The 26,735-nt window shown below is 36.0% G+C and overlaps 1 protein-coding gene across 4 annotated transcripts in view; it reads right to left on the bottom strand.

Annotated features, from left to right (window-relative positions):
• Positions 1–26,735, bottom strand: part of STXBP5L (syntaxin binding protein 5L) — a 402,790-nt gene that overhangs the window by 37,264 nt on the left and 338,791 nt on the right. For all 4 annotated transcript variants that reach the window (XM_020985897.2, XM_020985899.2, XM_078146723.1 and 1 more), the window contains one exon: positions 53–223. In XM_020985897.2, coding sequence (XP_020841556.1) covers positions 53–223 — 171 coding nt within the window. The remainder of the gene's footprint in view (positions 1–52; positions 224–26,735) is intronic.

Below are 26,735 nucleotides of genomic sequence, written 5' to 3'. Positions count from 1 at the left end.
TATGTGCTAGAAAAACATTCTTATTTCCACCAAATTCTTATCTATAACTTACCCTCTGTTGTGACTGGTAGAGAAACCTCCATGCAAGCGGCTGACTGTGCCTTTCGGAATGGTGGTCGTCCAGGACCCCAGCGATTTACTTTTGAAACATCAGCACTAGAAAGACGTTTTCCAGAACTACAACTCTGAGAAGTAGGACTGGTGCAGTGTCCATTTACGTGATCTGTAACAAGAATGGTAAATTGGATGCTCACAAGAAGCATCAGGGAAGCATAATTTAACTATAGAATATTAACATGAGCAGAAAGACTATTTCTGAAGAGGCTAGGAGTATGAAGGTGTCCCATAAAAAAATTAAATGAAGAGAAACGCCATGTCAATATGCTTTCTGCATAGAACATCACTTTACTTAACCATCCAAAAATTACTAAATCCTTATCTTTTCAAGATTTGGTTAAAATTCAGTATGTCATAAGAAAATTTATAAACCATTGATATTATGATATACATTGTGTGTATTAAAGTTTAATTTAGCCTAGACTCTTTGTATATTCTACTACTACACTGTGATGCAATATTCATAATTAAACATATAAATATTCTCTAGAAATAGAAAATTAAAATATATTTGTTCCTGTGATAATAGAGTCACCAATGTTAATCATAAGATACCTAGCTAGAACTAAACATTAGCACTCAATTCTGTTTTGATGTAACTTTAAATATGTAAAGATTCATAAAAACTATGTTCTCTTTTTTTCCTCAGGTGTAACAAATCCCTTATCTCGCTTTTAAAATCAGTTTATTATAGGTTTCTGACTTCACAGAATATGTACTGTCCATTATAGACTTTGGAAAACATTTTAAATTGAAATCCATTGGTTTCTTAAAGTGAGCCTGAAGCTCTATACAAGTATACCATATTCATTTAAAGGTATACCAACATGAAATGCCTGGTATAATGGAAAGAATGAGGGATTTGTTGTCAAAGAACTTGGCTTTGAATTTCAGTTCTGCCACTTGACCTTAACCAAGTGGCTTAATCTCACTGTGCTTTTGTTTCCTCATCTTAAAATTCGGGAATGACTGGAATACATGACCTCCAGGGACCCTTTCCCAGTTCTAAATCTATGTTCCTAAGAAAAAAAAACTTATGAGAACTTTTTTAAAAGAAAAATTTGGAGGGGGCAGCTAGATGGCGCAGTGGATAGAGCACAGGCTCTGGAGTCAGGAGGATCTGAGTTCAAATGTGACCTCAGACATTTAACACTTACTAGCTCTGTGACCTTGGGCAAGTCACTTAACCCCGATTGCCAAAATTCTAGTTTCCTATAAATTAGGTGGTTTCTGGCAGTATACTTGGAATAAGATGAAATTTTTGTGATTTTATCTGGGATCACATCTTATTGTCTGAAGTGAGGTATACCTACATTTACCAAAAATAGTGACTATCTCAATCCAATTGAAATTAATTTTTAACATAGCCACTCTTGCCAAAGTTTTACTAAATAAGAACAAGAATAATATTCTTACTCAATACTTGGCAAAATTTATAGTCCTGCCATGAGACCAAACCTTTTAATACAGAATAAAGAATAATGCATACAAAAATGAAGTATTTAATATCTCTCTGCCACAAGGGATAATTCTTATAATTAAATATATGCTGAATAGTTTTAAAATAACAATAGTTTTAACAAAAATATAAAAATACCAAGACAAAATAAACTTCAATATACTGTGGGAAGACAATAACCAAACTAATGCGAACATTTGCTTTCAACTTCTGTTTGAGACGGCACAAGTCAACTGATTGAAAAAACAAACAAACCAAAGCATTTTGACCACTGAGTAATGGGTTTTGGAGAGCCTCTGTTCTATCCTGCATGCCATCTAATTGTCCCTGGTTGATGGACAGGTTATTTTCCTTGACGTTGGCATCATTTTTAGCTTGTTTTGATTTTGGTGTCTTTGATCATCCAACAATATGCAGGCCATTTTCTTTTCCTCTGTACTTATTTGCTTCTGATTTTGAAAAACAAGCTTTTATTTCTTGCCTTTTTTTTTTTTTGAGCTAAAGCTTCAGAGGCTGGTAAACAGGCTTTTCTTTGAAGTCAGCTTAATTTCCTTTTTTGTTTTAGTGTGGTTCTTTAATGGAAAAAAGTTTTATTTGTTCTTGGATGTATTTGTTTTGACTTTGAAGGAATCAAGGCTTCCATCCATTAGGTCTGCTGGTTACTCTTTGAAACTTTAAATTTCAAAGAGAAGCTTCCCACTGATTTTATTCAGTCTACTCAGCTACTCATTCTACAAGCTTGTTTACACAAGCTGATCTCTATCTGTATCTGTGTCTGTCTGTCTGTGTGAGCCTTAATATACTAGATGAATGTTTGAGAATCCTTTGGAACCAACTTCACTAACTATTTAAAAAAGGTTTGACTCAGAAATACAACCTTAAGCTTAGTCTTAAAGCTTGAGGATTTTAAACTTCCTTCCAGCATTAAATCTTAAGATCCTATAATAATTTAACTTGAGGAATATGATAGTTAAAATCTTTAAATATCACTATATTTTGATTTATGAAACATTTTAATCTCAATAAAATTAAGCATAAGATAAAATTTCTCATATCAAATCATGTTTTCCCATTGAGTTATATTATAAAATTTAAAAAGAAGTCAGAAGTAAAATGCTAATGCACTGAATTGAAAATGTTCAGTAAGGAAGGTTGATAGGATTTAAGCCTATGTCACAATGGGCTTGTCAGGATTCCCATGGTGCTGTTGCTGTAGCCCCTATGTCCAACAACATTTGAAATAAAAATAGTTTGTCACTTAAAAAATTTTCTTTAATACATCCAGGGAGGTTATTAATTGTCACTCCAGGTGTTATTTTTAGCTGGTCCTGTTATTGCAATGAGCTTTAGGACAGGACTGATTTTAGCACCAGAAGTGGGGGTAAGAAGTTACAGGAGAGTTACCTGAACATTTTTGAGGGCGGCGCAGGTGGCATTTAAATTATTAACAGATGGACAGGAATCCAGCAAAGGAGGAGGGGGAGGAAGGACATTCTAGGCACAGAGCTTGAGCAAAATAACTGATATGTGAGATAACAATACATGTAAAGGGGATAGGGAATTGTTCAGTTTTCTTGGAGTTTAAAGTGTATAGGGAAAAATAATATGAGATATAGCTAGAAAGGTAGGATGGAACAAAATTATGGAAGGCCTTAACTGTCATGCAGAGAACTTTGACCTTTACATGGTATACGATAGGATATTCAATGACTTTTGAGCAGAGAAGGAATATGATCAGACCTATGCACAAAAACCTCAAATATTCTGGCATTGGAACAAAGGACTGATTAAAGGTAGGAAGAGTCAGTCCATACAAATGACAATGTAATCCTTCCTCTTGCCTGTATAACCTCAAGAAAGTCACTTGCTTAGGTCTCGGTTTCCTCATATATGATATGGAGGGGTTGGAACAGATGGCCTCTGAGGGTCCTATCCAACTATAGATCTGTAATCTTATGATAGCTGATACTAAGGTGGTAGCAATGGAAATGAAAGAGGGGTAGGAAGGAAAAAAATCAAGTGATGTTGCAAAGATGGAGTTTGTAGAATATGCTAGCTGGCTGAATATGAGATGTAAGAGAGAAAAGTCAAAGATAATCCAAAAGTTCTCAGCATGGGAGATTATGGTTGTTGTCCTTCATTCTCGAAGAGAAGCAAAATGACATCCTTCTGTTGGAGTCAAGGTACAGTGTATCTTACTGGCTGATCAGACTAATATGGGCTCAGAAGGCTCTACCACAGGTTGGGCACAAATAGTCCATATGAATATATGGAGTGGAGATGTCTCTAAATTTGCACATCTTATATTTCCTTTGTGCTACTGCGATTTTGCTTCACTCATAGAGCACAGTGCCTTCTTTGATGCAAATATGCCATGCGGTCCTGTGCCAGGGTCTCCCATGTCTCACAATCAACTCCAAAGCTTTTCAGAGAAACCTAGAAAGTGTTCTTGCATTGCTTCTTCTGACCTCCATGTAAACACTTGTCATGTGTAAGTCCTCCACAGAATATTCTTTTAGGCAAACATGTTTGACATTTGAACAATGTGGCCAGCCCATCAGAGTTGTGCTCTCTGCAGTGGAGCTTGAAGGCTTGGCACTTTAATATAAGAAATGACCCCGCTGTCTTGTGCTTCATCTTGCCAAGGTGATCTCCAGAATCTTCCTAAGGCAATTCAAATGGAAACAATTCAGTTTCCTGGCTTGACGCTGGTATACTGTTCCGTTTCACAACAATGAGGTCAGCACAACTGTTCTATAGAACTTCATTTTGGTAGTCTAATACCTCTTCTCTCCCACACTTTCCTTTGGATCTTCTCAAACAAATTATAGCTCTGGCAATATGTGTGTCAACCTTATCCCTGGCAAGTATACTTACCAAGGTACGTGAACTTATCTACATTAGGTGGTATCAGAGGAAGAGAGGCAGCTTCGCACTTGTTAAGTTTTTGATATAGGTGGAACATCCATGCAATGATTCTTGAAGGCTATTGGAAATGCATTTTTGAAGCTCACACCAGAGGTCAGGACTAAAAACACATACTTGTGAGTCATCTGCTTAGAGGTAGCACTTGAAGTCATGGAATTAATGGGATTGCCAACAGAGAATGTAGAGAAAAGTAAGAGAGCAAAGTACAAACCTTAGAAGGTGAATAAAGTAATTGTTAAAATTATTTGAAAACCTTACTAATTATTATTTTTCACTGTGTGCTTGATTTTTCAAAGAAAACATAGCCCAAAATTTAACATTATGAAAAGATTCATGTTAAATTAAATTTTAAGTTATGAGAATTATTTAACCTTGACAAGAAAATTACAATATAGTAAAACTTTGATTAGTTGGCAATTAATTCACCAGAATCTTCAAATAATCAGCATTTGGGGGGGGGGAATGAATGAATGCACAGAGGATCTAAGTCTATATGCATGTGTATACATACATATATACACATATAGTCCCCCTCTCTATAGGACTCTATATAGGTCTATATACACACATTATGGATATAATGGTTCATCATGCATATAATAATTCATGTAATGATTTATTCCATAATGATTATAGAGAGCACAAATTGATATTTTCTGATCGTTCCCAGGATAGACACAAATTAAATTGTATGTATTATGGAGACCCAGTTTCAGATACATTTTGGCCTCTTGGAACTTCCTGTGAATATCATGGCTCAGCAGCAGCAGGGGCATATCCATTATGTAGGATCCCTTCCCCCCTCATTTAAACATCTATATTCAAATGAGTTTCACAAACTATATTCCTTTGGGGACATAAGAAAGAAAAATTCCTGTGGTGATCAGGAGGGGCAAGTAAAACATTTTTTAGGCTTTTTTATAACTATTTGTAAAATTCCTGTAACATATTCTCTCTCTCTCTTTCTCTCTCTCTCTCTCTTTCTTTAGGCAATTGGGGTTAAGTGACTTGCTCTGGGTTACACAGTTAGTAAGTGTCAAGTGTTTGGTCTGAGGCCAGATTTGAACTCAGGTCCTCCTGACTTCAGGGCCGGTGCTCTACCCACTGTACCACCTAGCTTCCTCAACATATTCTCTTGACCAAGCATTTTATCTATGTAGCAGAAAACCACATGGCTATATATATTTATAGGATATTTAATGTATCCATGTTTCTCTACAGATATTATGTACACAATTATATATCTATTTAACAGTAATTATGTTATATAACAGTCTATATAGCAGTCATTATGTATATAATTATGTATATAATTATATGTCTATATAATAGACATCATATATACACACATATACACATACATCTCCTTAGGAAATCCAAACAATTGGCAAAATCTTTTCAATGTTCCCTGTGAATAATCCAGATCAATTAGACTCATAAAGATGGGCCATTCTAAATCAATCTACCTAGTTACTGCTTTTACTCCTCCTTAAATAATCCTGGAAATGCCACCCTTATAAATATGCTGTACAATTAACTTTAGACTTCAAGCAGTTTAGCGCTGTCCATTATACCACTGCTGAACCACCCAGTTCACCACAGCTAAAGGTTGCAGTGCTAACACTATGGTTCCCTGAAAGCAACACATCATCACATCACCCTTCTTGGTGTTTTAAAAGAGATTTACTACTTGAAAAAAAGTACTGTGAATGAAGCATACAAAGCAAAACAGAGAAAAATGGGCAAGTTTACAAGTTATAAATTGCTTCATTAGGTAGATTTTGGTGGGGGCATTTTCTCATTACAGTGCATCCATGAACTGGATTAAAGAGGGGCAGACAGCCAGATGGATTAGTCTGCTTAGCCAGAAAGACTTTAGAACTTATATGAATAGAAAGGAAGCAGTTAACAAGGAATATGGTCTATTTTTAAACAATATTTTATTTTTTCCCAATTGCATGTAAAAACAATTTTTAACATTTGTTTTTTTAAAAAATTTGAGTACCAAATTCTCTTTGTCCCTTCTAACCCTCCTCCCTCCCCCCTCTTTGAGATGGTAGCAATTTGATATAGGTTACACATGTACACATTCAAACCATATTTCCATAATAGTCATGTTGTAAAATAAAACACAAACAACAACAACAACAAAAAACTCGAGTAAACAAGTGAAAAAGATAGCATGCTTTGATCTGCATTCAGACTCCACTAATTCTTTCTGTGGAGGTGGATAGGATTCTTAACCACGAGCCCTTTTGAATTGTCTTGGATCAGTGTATTGGTGAGAACAGCTAAGTCATTCACAGTTGATTATCATACAATATTGCTGTTACTATGTACAATGTTATCCTGGTTGGCTTACTTCACTTTGCCTCAGTTCATGTAAGTCTTTCCAGGTTTTTCTGAAAGCATCATGCTCATCATTTCTTTATATATATATATATATTTATTTATTTATTTTTAGTTTTCAACATTCACTTCCACAAGTTTTTGAGTTCCAAATTTTCACCCCATCTCCCCTCTCCCCCCACCCCAAGATGGCATGCATTCTGAATATCCCTTCCCCTACTCTGAACTCTCTTCTATCTCTCTCCCCTTCTCTTATCCCCTTCCACTTCTATTTTCCTGTAGGGCAGGATAGACTTCTGTACCCCATTTCCTGTATTTCTTATTTCCCAGTAGCATGTGAAAACATTTTTTTTAAACATGCATTTTTAAAACTTTAGGTTTCAAATTTTCTCTCTTCCTCCCTTCCCACTCACCCTTACTGAAAAGGCAAGCAACTCAATATAGGTTGTACATGTGCTGTTATGCAAAACACTTCCTTAGTAGACATGTTGTGAAAAACTAACTCTATTTCCCTTAATCCTATCTTGCTCTCCCATTTATTCTTTTCTTTCTTTTGACCCTGTCCCTCCTCAGAAGTATTTACTTCTGATTATTCCCTTTCCCAATCTGCCCTCCTCTCTATCATCCCCCTGCTCTCTTGTCCCCTTCTCCCCCTATTTTCCTGTAGGATAAGACAGATTTCCACACCCAATTGAATGTGTTTGTTATTCCCTCCTTAAGCCAAATCCTATGAGAATAAGATTCACTCATTCCCTCTCATCTTCCCCCATTTCCCCTTCCACTGTAAGAGACTTTTCTTTTCTGTTTTTTTGTGAGATAATTTACCCCATTCTACCTCTCCCTTTCTTCTTCTCCGAGTATAATCCTCTTTCATCCCTTAATTTTATTCTCCACAAAGGACCCCTTAATCTTCAACTCACCCTGTGCCTTCTTTCTATCTATCTATCTATCTATCTATCTATCTATCTATCTATCTATCTATCTATCTATCTATTTACATTACCCTATACTGACAAAGGTCTCATGAGTTATAAATATCATCTTTCCATGCAGGAATGTAAACAGTTCAATCTTAATAAGTCTCTTATGATTTCTCTTTCCTGTTTACCTCTTCATGTTCCACTTGAGTCCTGTATTTGAAAGTCAGATTTTCTATTCATCTCTGGTCTTTTCATCAAGAATGCTTGAAAGTCCTCTATTTCACTGAATGACCATTTTTTTCCCCTGAAGGATTATACTCAGTTTTGCTGGGTAGGTGATTCTTGGTTGTAATCCTATCTCCTTTGCCTCTGGAATATTATATTCCATGCCCTGCGGTCCTTTAATGTAGAAGCTGCTAAATCTTGTGTTATCCTGATTGTGTTCCCAGTACTTGAACTGTTTCCTTCTGGCAGCTTGTAATATTTTCTCTTGACCTGGGAACTCTGGAATTTGGCTACAATATTCCTAGGAGTTTTCCTTTGGGGATCTCTTTCAGGAGGAGATCTGTGGATTCTTTCATTTCTATTTTGCCCTCTGGTTCTCATATATCAGGGTAGTTTTCCTTGATAATTTCTTGAAAGATGATGTCTAGGCTCTTTTTTTGATCATGGCTTTCAGATAGTCCAATAATTTTTAAATTCTCTCTCCTGGATCTATTTTCCAGGTCAGTTGTTTTTCCAATGAGATATTTCATAGTTTTTTAATTTTTCATTCTTTTGGATTTGTTCTACTGTGTCGTGATTTCTCATAAAGTCACTATCTTCCAATTGCTCTATTCTAATTTTTAAGGAAGTATTTTCTTCAGTAATCTTTTGGACTTCCTTTTCCATCTGGCCAATTTTTCTTTTTAGGGCATTTTTCTCCTCATTGGCTTTTTGGACCTCTTTTGCCATTTGGGTTAGGCTATTTTTTAAGGTGTTATTTTCTTCAGTAATTTTTTGGGTCTCCTTTAGCATCACTCTCAGTTTTTCTCTACTTCCCTTACTTGCTTCTCAAAATCATTTTTGAGCTCTTCCATGGCCTGGGACCAATTCATATTTTTCTTGGAGGCTTTGGATGTAGGGGCTTTGACTTTGTTGTCTTCTTCTGGTTGTATATTTTGGTCTTCTTTTTCACCAAAGTAAGATAATATAGTCTGACTCTTTTTGCGCTGCTTGCTCATGATCCCGGCCAATTACTTGAGTTTTAAACTCTTTGTTAAGGTATGAATCTGCTTCCAATGTGGAGAATGTACTGTCCCAAGCTTTGGGGGTTTGTACAGCTGTTTTCAGAGATACTTGTAGGGACCTGTAAATTTTCAGTTCTTCCAAGGTGGTATGATAAGGGGCAGGGTGGTATGATAAGGGGTGTGGTGTTTACTCCTTTCCTGGCCTGTGACTGCAAGTACTTCTTTCTGTCCTGTAACTGTGAGGAGGGGCTCCTCTCCACAGCCAGTCCAAGCTCACACCCAGCAGCACCTCCTCCTCAGCAGCACTGCCCGAACTGTGGCCCAGATCCAAACAGGGGCAAAGCAAGTGATCCCTGCCTCAGCACTGGCAAAGAGATCCCTGTAATCCCTCTCTGATCAGCCACTGGATTCTCCCTCAGTCTGTGGGCCGGAAGCTTGGGAAGCAGCTGCCCCCCCACAGGGCCACTCTCTTGGGGAATGGAGCTGAAACCCCGCCTTCCTTTCTCAGCACCGACAGAAACAGACTTTTCCCACTGACCTTCTAAGTTGTCTTTGGCATTGGTGGATTGAGGAGTCTGGAAACCGCCACAGCTGCCAGAGATTCAGTCCTCTGAGCCCTGCTCCAGATTCGTTGTGGCCTGTGCGCCCATGCTGCGCTGCGCTGCGCTCCCAGACCAGCACGATACACCTTTCTGATCAATCATCCAGTTTGTCTTGGGCTGGAAATTTGTTTCACTCTGTCTTTTTGTGGGTACTGCCGCTTCAGAATTTGTTTAGAGTCATTTTTTATGAGTATTTGGAGGGGTTTGGAGGAGAGCTCAAGCAAGTCACTGCTTTCACTCCACCATCTTGGCTCCGCCTCCCCTCAGCATTTTTTGTAGAACAATACTATTCCATTACAATCATATATTACAAATTGTTCAGCCATTCCCCAATTGATGGGCATCTCCTCAACTTCCAATTCTTTGCTAACATTAAAACAGCTGTTATAAATATTTTTGTACAAATAAGTCTTCTTCCCTTTTAAAAAATCTCTTTGGGATGCAGACTTAGTAATGCTAATTCTGGGTCAAAAGGTATGGACAGTTTTATAGCTCTTTCGGCATAGTTCCAAATTGCTCTCCAGAATGATTGGATCCATTCACAATTCCACCAACAGTGCATTACTGTTCTGATTTTCCCACATCCTCTCCAAAATTTCTCATTTTTCTTTTCTGTCATATTAGCTAACCTGATAGATGTGAAGTGGTACCTCAGAGTTGTTTTAATTTGCATTTTTCTAATCAGTAGTGATTTATAGCATTTTTTTTATATGACTATAGATAGCTTTGATTCCTTCACCTGAGAACTGCCTGTTCATATCCTTTGACCATGTATCAATTGGGGAATGACTTATATCCTTATAAATTTGACTCAGTTCTCTATATATTTGAGAAATGAGGCATTTATCAGAGACATTTTATCAGAGACAATCCCTCTCCCCCCAGCTTTCTGCCTTCCTTCTAATCTTGGCTGCATTGATTTTGTTTGTTCGAACCCTTTTTAATTTAATGTAATCAAAATTATTCATTTTACTTCCTGTAATCCTCTCTATCTCTTGTTTGGTCATAAATTCTTCCCTTATCCTTATATCTGACAAGTATGATATTCCATGCTCCCTTAATTTGCCCATAGTATCATCCTTTATGTCCAAATCATGTAAATTATGGTGTAAGATGCTACCTAGTTTCTGCCGAACAGTTTTCCAGTTTTCCCAGCAGTGTTTTTCAAATATTGAGTTCTTGTCCCAAAGGCTTGGATCTTCGGGTTTATTGAACAATAGATTACTATGGTGATACACTACTGTGTATTGTGTACCTATTCCACTGATCCACCACTGTGTTTCTTATCCAGTACCAGATTATTTTGATGATCACTGATTTGTAATACAGTTTGAGATCTGATACAGCTAGGCCACCTTCCTTCACATTTTTAAAAAATTAATTCCCTTTATATTCTTGACCTTCTTCTTTCAGGTGAATTTTGTTATTATTTTTTCTAATTCTACAAAATAAATTTTTGGTAGTTTGGTTGGTACGGCACTGAATAAGTAAATCAATTTAAGCAGAATTGTCCTTTTTATTGTATTGGATCAACTTATCTATGAGCAATTAATATTTTTTTCCATTTGGTTAGACCTGACTTTATTTGTGTGAAAAGTGTTTTGTAATTGTGTTTATAGTTCCTGGGTTTGTCTTCACAGATAGACTCCTATGTATTTTGTATTGCCTACTATTATTTTAAATGGGATTTCTCTTTCTATCTCTTACTGCTACATGCTTCAACTTTGCTAAAGTTGTTAATTATTTCAACTAGTTTTTTAGTTGATTCTCTAAGTATATAATCACATCAGCTGCAAAGACTGATAGTTTTATTTCCTCATGGCCTATTCTAATTACTTCAATTTCTTTTTCTTCTCTTATTGTTGTAGCTGACACTTCTAATACAATATTGAATAATAGTTGCAGAAACGGATAAGTTTGCTTCACTTCTGAACTTCCTGGGAAAGCTTCTAGCTTATACCTATTGCAGATAAAGCTTCCCTGATGGTTTTAGATAAATGCTACTTATCACATTAAGGTAAGCTCCATTTATTCCTATGTTCTTTTTAAAAATTTAAAAAATTATTTTAATTTATGGAACAAAAGAAGCATTTCCATTACATAGTATAATAAAAAAGATGATTACACATGAAACCACAAATCTATTGTGTATATCTTGCTATTTTTCTTAAATATATAATAAAGTTATCATATAAATTTCTTCTTTCCCTACCTCACCCTAGATATGGCTACCATTAGACACAAATACCCATATGTATATAAAATCATTATATACATGCTTCTATTTATCAGTTCTTTTTCTGGATACAGATATCAAGTCTTCCTTTTATATGTCCTTTGTAGCTAATTTCGGTATTTATACTAGTCAAAATTATTGGCTCAAAGTTGTTCTTAAAAAACATTCCTGTTACTGTATACCATGTTCTCTTGGTTCTGCTCATTTAAGTTTTCATTATTTCATGTAAGACTATCCATATTTTACTAAGATCATCAAACTCATCATTTCTTATAGCATAGTAATATTCCATCACAATCATATTCCATCACAATTCAGCCATTCCCCAATTGATGGGCATCTCTGCACTCTCCAGTTCTTTGCCACCACAAAGAACATTGCTATAAATATTTTAGAACATACAGGTTCTTTTCCTTTTCCCCAATCATTTTTGGAAAGCAGTGATATTGCTGGGTCAAAGGGCTTATATACCCAATAACTCTTTGGACATAATTCCAGATTGCCCTCCAAAATGGTTGGATCAGGTTACAATTCCACCAATAATGAATTGGTATCCCAATTTTTCCATATTCCCTCCAATATATATTGCTTTCCCCTTCAGTCATTTTAGCCAACCTGAAAGGTACAAAATGATATCTCAAGGTTGTTTTAATTTCCATTTCTCTAATCATTAATGATTTTTTAGAGCATTTCTCATATGACTATAAATTGCTTTGATTTCTTCATTTCAAAACTGCCTATTCCTGTCCTGTGACCATTTATCAATTGGGCAATAACTTGTATTCTTAAAGATTTGACAAAGTTCTTCACATATTTGGGATGAGACCTTTATCTGAGAAACTGTTTATAAAAATTCCCCCTCCCAGTTTTCTGCTTTCCTTCTAATCTTGCCTACATTTATTTGTACAAAACATTTTTAATTTAATGTAATCAGAATTATCCATTGTACACCTCACTTTGCTCTTTATCTCTTATTTATTTACAAATTGTTTGCCTATCCATAAGTCTGATAAGTAATATGCCCCATGTTCTTCAAATTTTCTTGTAACATCTCTCTTTATATCTAGGTCATGTATCCATTTTGACCTTATTTTGGTAAATGGTGTAAGATGTTGGTCTATGCCCAATTTTTGCCATACTGCTTCCAGTTTTCCCAACAATTTTTTGCCAGATAACGAATTTTTATCCCAAAATTTTAAGTCTTTACATTTGTCAAATATAAAGTTACTATATTTATTTGCTGCTGTAAATTGTATGTCTACTCTGTTTTATTGTTCTACCTTTTTACTTAGGCAGTACCAGATAGTTTTGAGAATTACTGTCTTATAGTTTAAGATCTGGTACTGCTAAACCTCTTTCCTTTACAATTTTTTTTTCATTATTTCCTTTGACATTCTTGACTTTTTGTGCTTCCAAATGAATTTTTGTTATTATTTGTTTCTAATTCAGTAAAATAATTTTTTTTTGTAATTTAATTGGGATGGCATTAAATATATAAATTAGTTTAGATAAAATTGCCATTTTTATTATATTGACCCTGGCTACCCATGAACAATTAATGTTTTCCCAATTATATAAGTCTGATTTTATTTGTATAAAAAGCTTTTTTAAAAAATAATTTTGTTTATATAGTTCCTGGGTTTGTTTTGACAGGTGTACTCCAAAGTATTTTATTTATATTGTCTGGAGTTATTTTAAATGCAGTATCTCTTACTATCTCTTCTTTCAGGTTCTTGTTTGTGATCTATCTATCTATCTGAATGCTGATGATTTATGTGGATTTACTTTATATACTACTACTTTGCTAAAATTATTAATTGTTGCAATTAACTTTTTAGTTGAATCTTTGGGATTTTCCAAGTATATCATTATATCATATGCAAAAAGAGGTAGTTTTATTACCTCATTCCCTAATCTGAGTCCTTCTATTTCTCTTCCTTCTCTTATTGATATTGCTGGGATTTCTGATACAATATTGAATAATATTGGTGACAGTAGACATCCTTGTTTCACACTTGATCTTACTGGGAAAATCTCTAGTTTATCATCATTAAAAATAATGCTTGCTGATGATTTTAGATACATGCTTTATAAAAAAAATCCATTTAAGGAAAAATCCATTTATACCCATACTTTAAAGTGTTTTTTTAAAAATAGAAATGAGTGTTGTACCTTATCAAAAGCTTTTCTGCATATAATCATATGATTTAAAAAACAACTTTTATTATGGATATAATAAATTATGTTAATGGTTTTCCTTATGTTAAACCATCCCTGCATTTCTGATATAAATCTCAATTGGTCACAATGTATGATCTTTGTAATATATTGTTGTAATCTTTTAGTTAGTATTTTATTTAAGATTTTTGTATGCATATTCATTAATGAAATTGGTCCATAATTTTCTTTCTCTGTTTTCACTCTTTTTGGTTTAGGTATCAGTATCATATTTATTTCATAAAAGGAGTCTGGTAGGATCCATTCTTTGCCTATTATTCCAAATAATTTATCTAATATTGGAATTAGTTGATTAGGAAGTTCATTTATGGCCTGTACAATTTCTTTTTCTAAAATAGGTTTATTTAGATATTCTATTTCTCTTCTGCTAATCTAGGCAATTTATATTTTTGTAAATATTCTTCCATTTCACTTACATTGTTAAATTTGTTGGCATATAATTGGGCAAAATGACTCCTTATAATTGCTTTAATTTTATCTTCATTAGTGGTGTATTCACCTTTTTCATTTTTATTTCCAGTGATTTGGTTTTCTCTCTTTTTAAAAATTAAATTAACCAATGCTCTATTTTATTGTTTTCTTTCATAAAACCAACTTCTAGTTTTATTTATTAATTCAATGGTTTTTTACATTAAATTTTATTAATCTCATCTTTAATTTTTAGGATTTCCAAGTTAGTGTTTAATTGGGGATTTTTAGTTTATTCTTTTTCAAGTTTTTTTAAATTGCATACCCAATTCATTTGTCTGCTCTTTCTCTATTATTGATATAAGCATTTAGAGATATAAATTTTTGCCTGATCACTGTTTTTGCTGTATCCCATAATTTTTGATATGTTGTCTCATTATGTTCTTTTTCTCACTATGTCCTTTACAATTTTTCATAGGAATAGGTGTTGTATTTCACCAAAAGCTTTTTCTGCATCCATTGAGATAATCATAAGATTTGTTGGTTTTGTTATTGAATGGTCAATTATGCTGATAGTTTTCCTAATATTGAACCAGCCCTGCATTTCTAGAATCAATCCCACCTAGTCATAGTTAATAATTCTCATGATATATTGCTATAATCTTTTTGCTAGCACTATATCAAATTTTTTTTCATCAACATTCCATAGGGAAATTGTTCTATAGGTTTCTTTTTCTGTTTTTGCTCTTCCTGTGTTTAGGTATAAGCACCACATTTGTGTCATAAAAGCAATTTGGTAGGACTCCTTCTTTGCATATTTTCCCAAGTAGTTTATATAGTATTGGAATGAATTGTTTAGTAACTGTTGGTAGAATTCACTTGTGAATCCACCTGGCCCTCAAGATTTTTTCTTAGGGAGTTCCTTGATGGCTTGTTGAATTTCTTTTTCTAAGATGGGCTTAATTAAGTATTCTATTTCCTTTTCTGTTAATCTGGGCAATTCATATTTTTATAAATATTCATGTATTTTAACTTAGATTGTTAGATTTATTAGCACACAATTGGGAAAATAACTCCCCCAAATCGCTTTAATTTCCTCTTCATTGTCGTGAATTCACATTTTCATTTTTGATATTGATAATTTTTTTCTTTCTTTTTAAATCAAATTGACCAATTGTTAACTATTTTATTATTATTTTTTTCATAAAACCTGCTCCTAGTTAGTTCAATAGTTTTCTTTCAATTTTATTACTCTTTCCTTTGATTTTCAGGATGTCCAATTTGGTGTTTATTTGGGGATTTTTAATTTGTTCTTTTTCTAGTTTATTTTTTAGTTGTATGCCCAATTTATTGATCTCTTCTTTCTGTATTTCAATTGACATAAGTGTTTAGAGATCAATTTCCCGATAAGTACTGCTTTAGCTGCATCCCATAAATTTTGGTATGTTGTCTCATTGTTGTCATTCTCTTTAATGACATTATTGATTGTTTCTATGATTTGTTCTTTGACCCCCTCATTCTTTAGGATTCGATCATTTAGTTTTCAATTAATTTTTAATCTGTCTTCCCATGGCTCTTTATTGAAAGTAATTTTTATTGTATTATGATCCAAAAAGGATGCATTTAATATGTCTGCTTTTCTGCATTTGGTTATGAGGTTTTTATGCCCTAATACATGGTCAATTTTTGTGTTGGTGACATGTACTCCTAAAAAATGATATATTCCTTTCTATTCCTGTTCAATTTTTTCCAAAGGTGTGTGATATCTAACTTCTAAAATTCTATTCACCTCCTTAATGTCTTGTTTATTTTTTGGTTAGATTTATTTAGTGCTGAGAGAGGAAAGTTAAGGTCCCGCACTAGCATAGTTTTACTATTTCCTCCTGTAACTCATTTAACTTCTTTAAAAATTTGGATGCTATGCCATTTGGTATATAGTTTATATATTATATATAATATTATATATATAGATATACATATGTATAATTATATATATATATGTTTAGTATTGATGTTACTTCATTGTCTATGGTACCTTTTAGAAAGATGTAGTTTCCTTCCTTATCTCTCTTTTTTTTTTTTTGGCAGTTGGGGTTAAGTGACTTGCCTAGGGTTGCACAGCTTTAATTAGACTTATTTTTGCTTTGGCTTTGAGATCATGATTGCTACGCCTGCTTTTTTTTTTTTACTTTATCTGAAGCATAATAGATTATGCTCCATCCCCTTATCTTTACTCCATGTGTGTCTCTGCTTCAAATGTGTATCTTATGAACAACATAATGTAGGATTCCGTTTTTTAATCCACTCTGCTATCCACTTCCATTTTACAGGTGAATTCATCCTGTTCTAATTCACAATTATTATTACTGTGTATTACTTTCCATCCTCTTTCCCCCTTGTTTTTCCTGCTTATTTTCTTTCTTTTCACATTGTCCAACCTCACAAGTGTTTTGCTTCTGACCACCCTCCCTTCTATTAGTTCCTGCTCTCTCTCTTATCCTCCTTCTCTCCTACTTCCCTCTAGTGTAAGATAGATTTCTATACCCAACTGAATGCATGTGTTATTCCTTATTTGAGCCAATTCCAAAGAGAGTAAGGTTCAAGCATTGGCTGCCACCGCCCCCATCATCCCCTCCACTCCACTGCAATAGCTCTTTGGTACCTCTTTCATGTGAGATAATTTACCTCATCCTACCTCTCCCTTCCCCCTTCTCCCAGTGCATCCCTCTTTCTCATCCCTTAATTTTTTTTATATCATCTCATTATAGTTAATTCATACCCACACCTTCTGTCTATGTATACTTCTTTTAACTGCTGTAATAGTGACTAAGTTCTTAAGAGTTACAAATATTATCTTCCCATGTAAGAATGTAAAGTTTAACCTTTTTGAATCCCTTATGTTTTTTCTTATTTACCTTTTTATACTTTTCTTGAGTCTCATATTTGAAAAATCAAATTTTCTGTTCAGTCTTGTCTTTTCATCAGGAATGTTTGAAAGTCCTCTATTTTATTAAATGTCCATTCCTCATCCTCCTCCTGCCCCCAGCAATGATTATATTCTGTTTCACTGGGTAGGTGATTCTTGGTTGTAATCCTAACTCCTTTGCTTTCTGGAATATCATCTTCCAAGCCCTCCAGTACTTTAATGTAGAAGCTGCTAAATCCCGTGTAATCCTGATCATGTCTTCATGATATTTGGATTATTTCTTTCTGGCTGCTTGCAGTATTTTCTCCTTGGCTGAGGAGCTCTGGAATTTGGCTATAATATTCTTGGGAGTTTTCATTTTGAGATATCTTTCAGGAGTTGATCAGTGGATTCTTTTAATTTCTATTTTTCCTCTGGTTCTAGGATATCAAGGCAGTTTTCCTTGATAATTTCTTGAAAGAAGATGCCTAGGCTCTTTTTTGATGATTGTTTTCAGGCAGTCCAACCATTCTTACATGATCTCTCCTCAATCTATTTTCCAGCTCAATTCTTTTTCCAATTAAATATTTCACATTTTCTTATATTTTTTATTTTTTTGATTTTGTTTTATTGTTTCTTAATGTCGCAGGAAGTCATTAGCTTCTACTTGCCCAAATCAAAATTTTAAGGAATTATTTTCTTCAGTGAGCTTTTGTACCTCCTTTTTATTTGGCCATTTTCCCTTTTCAGAATTTGTTTTCTTCAAAATTTTCATACATCTTTTCCCATTTTTGTGCTTTCTTTACCAAGCTGTTGATTTTTTTTTTTTCATGGTTCCTTTGCATCATTCATGCCTTTTCACAATTTTTCTTATATCTCTCTCATTTCATTTTTAAAATTCTTTGGGAACTCTTTTGGGGCCTGAAACCAGCTCACACACATGTAGCTGTTTTGACATTGTTGTGCTCTTCTGAGTTTGTGTTTTGATCTTCCCTGTCACCATACTAACTTTCTATGGTCGGGTTTTTTTGTTTTTGTGTTCATTTTCTAGCCTATTTCTTGACTTTTAACTTTATGTTATGTTATGTGCTCTGTTTCTGGGATGAAAGGGGCACTGTCCCAAACTTCAAGTTTTTCATGCTGTGGTTTTCATGCGGTTTCATCTGGAGACCAGTAAGTTTTTGATTCTTCCAAGGTGGTATGATTTAAGGAGAAGTGTGGTCACTGCTCTCCTGGCTTGTGCTCTGTTCTGTGAGCAACCAAAAGCACTCTTTTCCATCCTGTACCTGTGACCCAGATCCCCACTCCCCTGTGGCTGCATGCTCTAGTATGCTAGTGCTTCTTCTGTGACCTAGGTTTGTGAAGTTGATCCCTGTTTGGTCAATGCAACAGAATCCTTCCCCCTGTGCCAACAAAGTATCCCCTGTAATCTTCTTCTAACCACCTGTCTGGCCCCCTTACCCTCTGTAGTCTGAGAGCTCTGGGAATCACTGCTGCTGATTCAGTTGCTCCAAAGCCTGCACTGGCTTGTGGGGGTGGGGCCTGACCTCACTGTTGGCTTGTGCAGGGGCACAGAGCCTTGCCTCCTGCTGGCTTGCCCAGGTCACTTAGACTGCATTCCACTGTCACCCCAATGAGATAGACTTTTCCTATTGACCTTCCAAGTTGTCTTGGGATGGAAAATTATTTCACCCCATCCTTTTGTTGGCTCTGCCACTCCAGAATTCATTTTGTGATGTTATTTTAAATTTTTGTGGTGTTAAGTTTGGAGGGGAATTTGGGAGAGCTCAAGGGAGTTCCTGCCTCACTGCACCATCTCGGCTCTACTTCATTTATATTTTCCAGGAATATAGTCTAAAGAAAAACTATCTTTACATGTTGGGCAACACACCACCGAGGGCATTTAGTGTTAGTAATTGGACTAGAGTGATTTTGGCAACATAATACAGTATTGGAATGGACAACAGAAACTTTTACTTCCCTCATTCCATGCCTGACTGGGGCTGCTTACAGGAGCAATTTCTGAATGACAATGATCAGCAGTCACTTTGCTTGAGTAGTCTTTCTAAAGTGCCTTGAGAATACAATATTCATTTTTGAAATCTTTAAGTTGTGGATATCAAAAGCCCTCTGCTACATGGATCCCATGCTTGGCTAAATGATCTCTCCAGGACAAGGATCCATCTGGTAAGGTGGATCTTTGCTTTGAATAAGAAAAAGTGATAGGAATTTTGGGAATATTTATAGGAAAACTTGAAAAAGACTTCACTTACCCCTCCTGATTATCCACAGAAACTTTTTTCTTTCTTGTGTCGCCAAAGGGATACAATACACATTATCAAAGTAGTTTGAACATAGATGTTAAATGCAAATATCCTATAAAATGGAAATGCCATTGCTGAGCCATTACATCCAGGGGAAGGTCTAAGGGACCATAATGCATTTAAAGACTAGGTCTTCATGACACATATAACTCAACTTATGTTTGTCCTGGGAATGATCAGACAGCAGCATTTAGTGCTAAGCATAATCATTATGGATGTCATCTAGTTGTAACAACAACTTCTTCTACCATTCAATATTTTACTATTGCAATGTTAGTAGACCTGCTGGAACACTGTGTTATCACCTATAATTATAACATTTTAATTTTCTCGTATCAACCAAAAGAACACACTAACTGTGAGAGGTGCACCTACAGTTATGGACAAATTGTTTTTATTGTAAACCTGGGAAAAAGGAGAACTACTAGATGTAGCTTATATTGAGATCAGCAGTTCTTTAGATGGATCCAGCCTATTATATCAAGGTCATCCATTAATGGTTTCTGTTTTGGGGAGTTAGGGTCCTTCAGTGATTTCTAGGAATGGCAAATTATTTATCATAAATTTATGCCTACTTATACATAGCTGAAAGACCCTTTGACCTGATTCCTGAATAAAAAACAAGTTATATATGGTTGGAAGCCAGAACAGTAACAGCTTTCTAGGCACTAAAATGGACCTTTATCTCTGCCTTGTTTCTTTAGTAACTTGAGCCAAATTTCCTGTTTGATGTAGTAAAAAACACCTCCAGGGTGGTATCAAGGGTGTCTTTAAATGAGCATCAGATGAAATAAGACACTCCATGTCACACATACTTTATTTGCCCATGGCCTCTTACCCCTACTCTATTTGATAAGGGGATGAAAGCAAGGGAAGCTTGAGTGGGGAAATATTGTCATTACCATAAATTTGCAGAGATGTATCTTGGGACTCAAGGAAAGAAGTAAAGAAGCCCATACACACTTATTAAGGTCATGTTCTTTCTATAATTATAGGCTAGGACAAGAGGGAAACTGGGGACATATGTATGGCAGTGGAAAAGCATACACACAGACAATATGGGAAAACTAGGTTTTTATCTGCTGCTGTCTCCACTGGAAGCTGGTTAGCCTTGGCCTATGTTTAGCGCTGTTGAAGATGTCTTTGACACTGATTGATTTGCTTGCTGAAAGAGGTTATTACAGAACAAGATTTATGAGCAATATCACATACAGAAATACAAATGCCAGTATAGAACCATGTATTCTAGGGAATTTCTAGGGTTTAAAATCCCTCCTCCATTGCTCTTTCATTTGACCATTCTGCCTCTGGGTCAGTCCATTTGTCATTGGCATAGGGAAGAAATATGTCTTTGTGTTCCTTGGAGATGAGGGATCCCTGGGCAAACTAATCCTGAGTTTGTCTGTGTTGGATTCTAGATAGCAAGGCAGAACCTGAACATAGACTTGAGCTGATCACATTATTAGAGAGTGATGGCAGCTGCAGAGAATTTATCCCTAGACTAACTAACCAGGATTGTTTCTGAGACTCCCTGAGGAGTCTTCCTAAGGCTCCCTCTGTCTCTTAAAGGATAATTCCTAGAGAAGACACTACCCTCTCCCCTAGAATGACTTTGCGTGCATCAATTACTACCATCAAGATCTGTAAAGCTTGCAATTTCCCATAAAATTGGTAATTTGCCTTTGAATTTTAAGGTAAAGGACATTCTTGAATTTAATTTCCATTTCAACAGAAAAGTCACCTATCCAATTTTCAGCAAATCAGCAGGAATCCTAAGTTTATATCTTATCACAATTTAGTTTCAAGGCAACTCAGAAAAACACTTAGAAAGGGTACTACAAAATTCAGTGCAAATTGTACCATGTAATGAGGGGAAAGGCCACTCCAAAATCTGACTAATTTAAATCCTTGTTACTTGCAAAAAAAAAAACCTTGAAAGAAATCCATTTATTTGTTGATTAGTTTTCAAAAATAGCATAAATTTCATTTAAGATGTTCAGGCAAAAGGGCAAAGAACCTCTAAAATTTAGAAGCAAGTTTAAAAGTGAGCTGGGAGATTGCTAGAGTTTAGAACTGTCTGCTTAAAAGCTGGAAGGGGGTGAAATTCAGAAATGTTATATGAAATAAACACATTCCCCCCTCCCCCAAAAAAAGGGGAATGCATGGACTGGGAATAGCTGTAGGTCCTGGGATCCACAGGGTAACTTGAACTTAATCCATTATGTAGCCACTGTACAATAAATTCTCTAAGTTAGAGGGGAAGGACAAAAAAGAATGAGTATAAGTGAATTACCACTGATCTTAGAATTGGAAGAGACTCTAGGGGCAGCTAGGTGGCACAAGCCTCTGTGTGCCAGGACTGAAGTCAGGAAGACTCATCTTTGTGAGTTCAAATCCGGCCTCAGACACCTACCAGTTGTGTGACTCTGGGCAAGTCACTTAACCTTGTTTGCCTCTGTTTCCTCATCTGTAAAATGAGCTGGAGAAGGAAATGGCAAACTACTCCAGTATCTCTGCCAAGAAAATCCCAAATGAGGTTACAGAGTCAGACATGACTGAAAAATGACTGAACAAAAACCTTTAACGTGCTATATGAATATTAGTTATTATTATTGTCCCAGCAGTCTCACCTATTTCTCCCCAAATCCCAGCTGCAAACTGGTAGCTCAGCTTCTGAAATAGTGAAAGAATATTCCTTGGTAAATTCAGCTACAAAATCTCAGTTGTAACTTTTACTCAACAACTGCTAAAATACTGTTAATTGCACAGAGCTGCTACCATGTTTATTTGTCAGTGCAACAGCCTGCAGCTCCTTCCTTTTTATGTTGTCTTGTTAGCATCTACAGTTTCCTAGTGAGATAAAATCTGTGTTTTCCTTTTCTCCCTAATTTTAGGCCTCATTATCAAGTTAGTAGCTAGGATTTACAGAATTTATTACAATAGCCTGCAAATAAGAACTAATGAGGCCATAGGACCTACATGTCTGTCACACGGAAGTTATCAATGCATAATTTGTAGTTATGTGACATTTGAAGAAAGTGATCTGTTCTTCCTATTTCTTGTCTAGAACCTTCCATTGTACCTTGTATCATACATATTCATAAACATGTCACATTTTCAACATCAGCTTTGTAGCTCTCCCAATGGATAGCACTGTGCTTTGTACATATGTATTTAACAACTGTTTGTTGAATTGGGTACATGGGCACACACTGAGAGAGCAAAACCAATAGCCATGATGCCCTGCTACCTGAATGATGACACTTCAAAAATCTTACTTACATGATAAACAAATGATCAGATGGAATATAAATGTTTCAGGTCAGTCTATTAACACAGTCTTGACCCACATCTCCAATTGCCTACAAGACATCTCCACCTCAATGGTCCAAGGCAATGTCAAGTTCAACATGTCCAAAACCAAACCCATTATTTTTGCTTCTAAAACAATTTCTCCTTCTAACTTTCATTCTGTGGCTTCCCATGTTCACAACTTTGGGGTTTTCTTTGACTGTCCTCTCTCTCCCATCTCCTTTATAGTTATCAAGTCCTATTAACTTCCCTTCTATAATAATCTCTCCAATCATCACCCCCCTCTTTTGCTTCTGTCACTATCCTAATGTAGGTTCCTATTTCCATTCGTAGTTAGTATTGCATCAGTCTCCTTATAGGTTTCCTAGAATCTATTCCTTCCTCCTTTCAATCCATCTTTCACATTGTTGTCAAAATAATCTCCCTTCTTTATGAATCTTGTTATGTCACTCCTCTGTGCAAACATCTCCAAGTTCTTCCTATTGATTTTTCAGGAAACTTCAAAATCTTTGCAATGTTATTCAAAGTCTTCTAGAACTTGGTGTCATTCTACCAGTCTAACTTTATCTTGTATTCCCTTCATTTATGAACTCTGTGCTTTTGCTAAACTAGACTGCAATAGTTCTTGCTTTACATAAATCCACATTACACAAATTCAACTTTGTATAAAGAATCCTGAAAGAAATTCACATTCTAAACACCTATGTTAACGTTACTGTACAGTACTGTGATCTCTCTCTCTCTCTCTCTCTCTCTCTCTCTCTCTCTCTCTCTCTCTCTCTGTGCTCCTGCTCCTCAGCTCAGTGTTCCATAGTCTCCCAACTCCCTGAAAAAAACCTAAAAATACTCTTAAGTGAAAACAGAAGAACAGAGTGTCTGACCCCAATGTGTCTGTCTTATGTCCATCTGCACTCAGGTACCATGTGTCTGTCCTGGCTCCCATGTGTTACTTGTTCTTTCCTGTCTGTGTCTGTTTCTGGCCCCCACACGCTCTTCCTCTTGGTTCTGGCCTGGCCCCCACATGGCTGGCCTTGGCCCCCATGTGTTTCTCCTGCTGCTCTCACTTCTCTGTCCCTCATTCCTAAGTGTCCTTGAATCATGTGCCAGCTTTCTGCCAGGCCACTTTCTGTTTTCCTCCATCCTTCCCTCCCTTCCCCATGCCCATGGGCAAATTCGCATTACATAAAAATCACTTTATGAACAGGTCTGTGGAATAGTCCACTTATGTAAAACAGGAACTGTCTGTATTTGACCTCCAAAAATAGAATTCACCTCTCCACCTTTGCTTACACTGTTTGCTAAGCCTGAAATTCCTGCTTCCTTTTGCCTGTTGAATTTCTACCATATAAAGATCAACTCAAATGCTACCTCCTCCATAAGCTTTACCTATTTTTTCCTCTGACCATCCTCAAGGAAGGACCTCAAAAGCCCAATTTTATGATTCCATCAATGGATTTCTCTTCCTCTCAATAGATCTACAAGGCCTAGCATATTCCCATCCCCTTGTACTCTACCAATCTCAGTGATTATGAACATATAGCTGCTAATGTACCAACCCCATTTTTCATTCTCAACTGACCCCTCCCCCCAACTATGTCTCACTCTAGATCTACTCTCCCCTTCCATCTTCCCTTATCTACTTGTTCCTTGCTTGTTGCCTACAAATATACTTATGTCTCCCTCTTCCTTAAAATAACCACTTCAATCCTCCCGTCCTCACTAGCTATCATTCTGCATTTGTCCCTCCCTTCTTAGCTAAACTTCTTGAGAAAGCCATCTATATTTGGTGCCCACATTTCCTTCTCTCATTCTCTTCTAAATCCTTTCTAATCTGGATTTTGTCATCATTCAACTGCTCTTTCCAAAGTTACTAATAATCTCTTAATTGCCAAATCTTCTCAATCCTTATCCTTCTTGACCTCTTCAGCATTAGACACTGTTGGTCACTCTCTTCTTGAATATTCTCCTCCTGGATACTCTCTCTTCTCTGGGTTTTTGTGATGTTGTTCTCTATTGGGTTTCCTCATATCAGTTCAACTGCTCCTTCTCTGTTTCCTTTGCTGGTTCCATATCCATGTTAGGCCAATTCACCACAGTTGTCACCCAAAGCTCTGCCCTAGGTCTTCCCTTTTTCCTCTATAAATGGTGATGTTGTCAAGTCCCATAAGTTCAATTATCACCTCTATGCAAATGATTCCTAGATCTATATATCCAGTCCCAATCCCTCTGCTGAGCTATAGTTACATACTAACAACTGCTTTTGTTTTGTACGTCTCAAAGTTCTGTAGGTATCTCAAATTCAACAAGTCCAAAACAATACTTATCTTTCCCCCCTAACCCTTCTCTCTTCCTAACTTTCCAGTTATGGTCAAGTGCACCACTATCTTCCTAGTTAACCCAGGTTCACCTGGGTGTCATCTCTATCTATCTCTTCTCTCCACTCACACAGCCACCACTCTAGTTTAGACCTTTATCTCTCACCTGGACTATTATAAGTCTTCTTCTAATTAGTCTTACTTACTTACTTACTTACTGCCTCCTCCCTATTCTAACCTAAAATCCACTCAGCTGCCAAGGTGATTTTCCTAAAGTATAGGTCTAACCATGTCATCCCTCTTCCTCTTTCCCTACCACCCCAAACTCCAGGGGCTGCCCATTGTCTACACTATCAAATATAAACTCCTCTGTTTGGCATTTACAGCTCTTCATAATCTTCCTTACCCTACTTCCTACATTTCTAGTCTTTCAATTTACTACCCTCATAAATTCCATGAGCTGGCTACATTGGCTCATTTCCATGACCGCAACACCTCCACCTCTCATCTGAATCTTTGTACTGGCCCAGACAGCCATCCCTGGAATGCCCTGTCCCCTCATCTCTACCTCTTGGCTTCTCTGGCTTCCTTCAAGATTCAGCTCAAGTCCCATCTTCTGCAGGGAGCCTTTCAGTATTTCTCCAGCTGTGAGTGCTTTCCCTTCTTAGATTATGGTCCTATTACCTATTGTGTATATGTCTTGCATGTACTTAGTTATTTATGTGTTGTCTTCTTCATTAGCTTGTGAATTCCTCCTGGGCACGGATTGTTTTTTGACTATCTTTGTATTCCTAGCACTTAGCACAGTATCTGATACTTAATAACTGGTTAATAAAATGCTTATTGACTGAGTGATGGCTCAGCAATGGTTTTAGTCCAATTACCATGTAATATTATGTATTATCCAAAGCACCTAGCCTAGCACCTGGCACATATTAGACACTTAAATGCTGGTTTGATCAATTGATTATAATTATCTGTGTTCATATATTATACCCCTACTAAATTAAATTACTTGAAGCTAGAGCTAATGTCTTGCATAAATTTTGTACCTTCCCCAGGGCTTTTCATGGTGCTCTGTACAAGTAGGCACTTAAACATTTATTTCTTTTGATTACTCAAATTAGACTAAAGGCTTCTTAGAGATCCCCTTTTGTACAGCACCAGAAACCTCAAGACCATTCAAAGAGCTCCTAAATGAGGAGTGGATATCTATTTTTAATTGTAATTGATTTATTGTGTGGTAATGTACGTAGAGGCACAATCCACCTATATTTTTTGGTAAGATGGACTTCCACAGAGGGGAAAAAATGGAATACATGAATCCCTCGGAGAGTTTTACACCAGTTATGTGAGCAGTTTCTAACTCAAGTCATGACAAAGAATAACTACA

The sequence above is a fragment of the Phascolarctos cinereus genome, unplaced genomic scaffold (genome assembly GCF_003287225.1).
Source record: "Phascolarctos cinereus isolate Bilbo 61053 unplaced genomic scaffold, phaCin_HiC Scaffold_726;HRSCAF=1367, whole genome shotgun sequence".
NCBI classification, from domain to species: domain Eukaryota; kingdom Metazoa; phylum Chordata; class Mammalia; order Diprotodontia; family Phascolarctidae; genus Phascolarctos; species Phascolarctos cinereus.
Note: the sequence above shows the minus strand (reverse complement) of the source record. Positions and strands in the feature narration are given on the sequence as shown.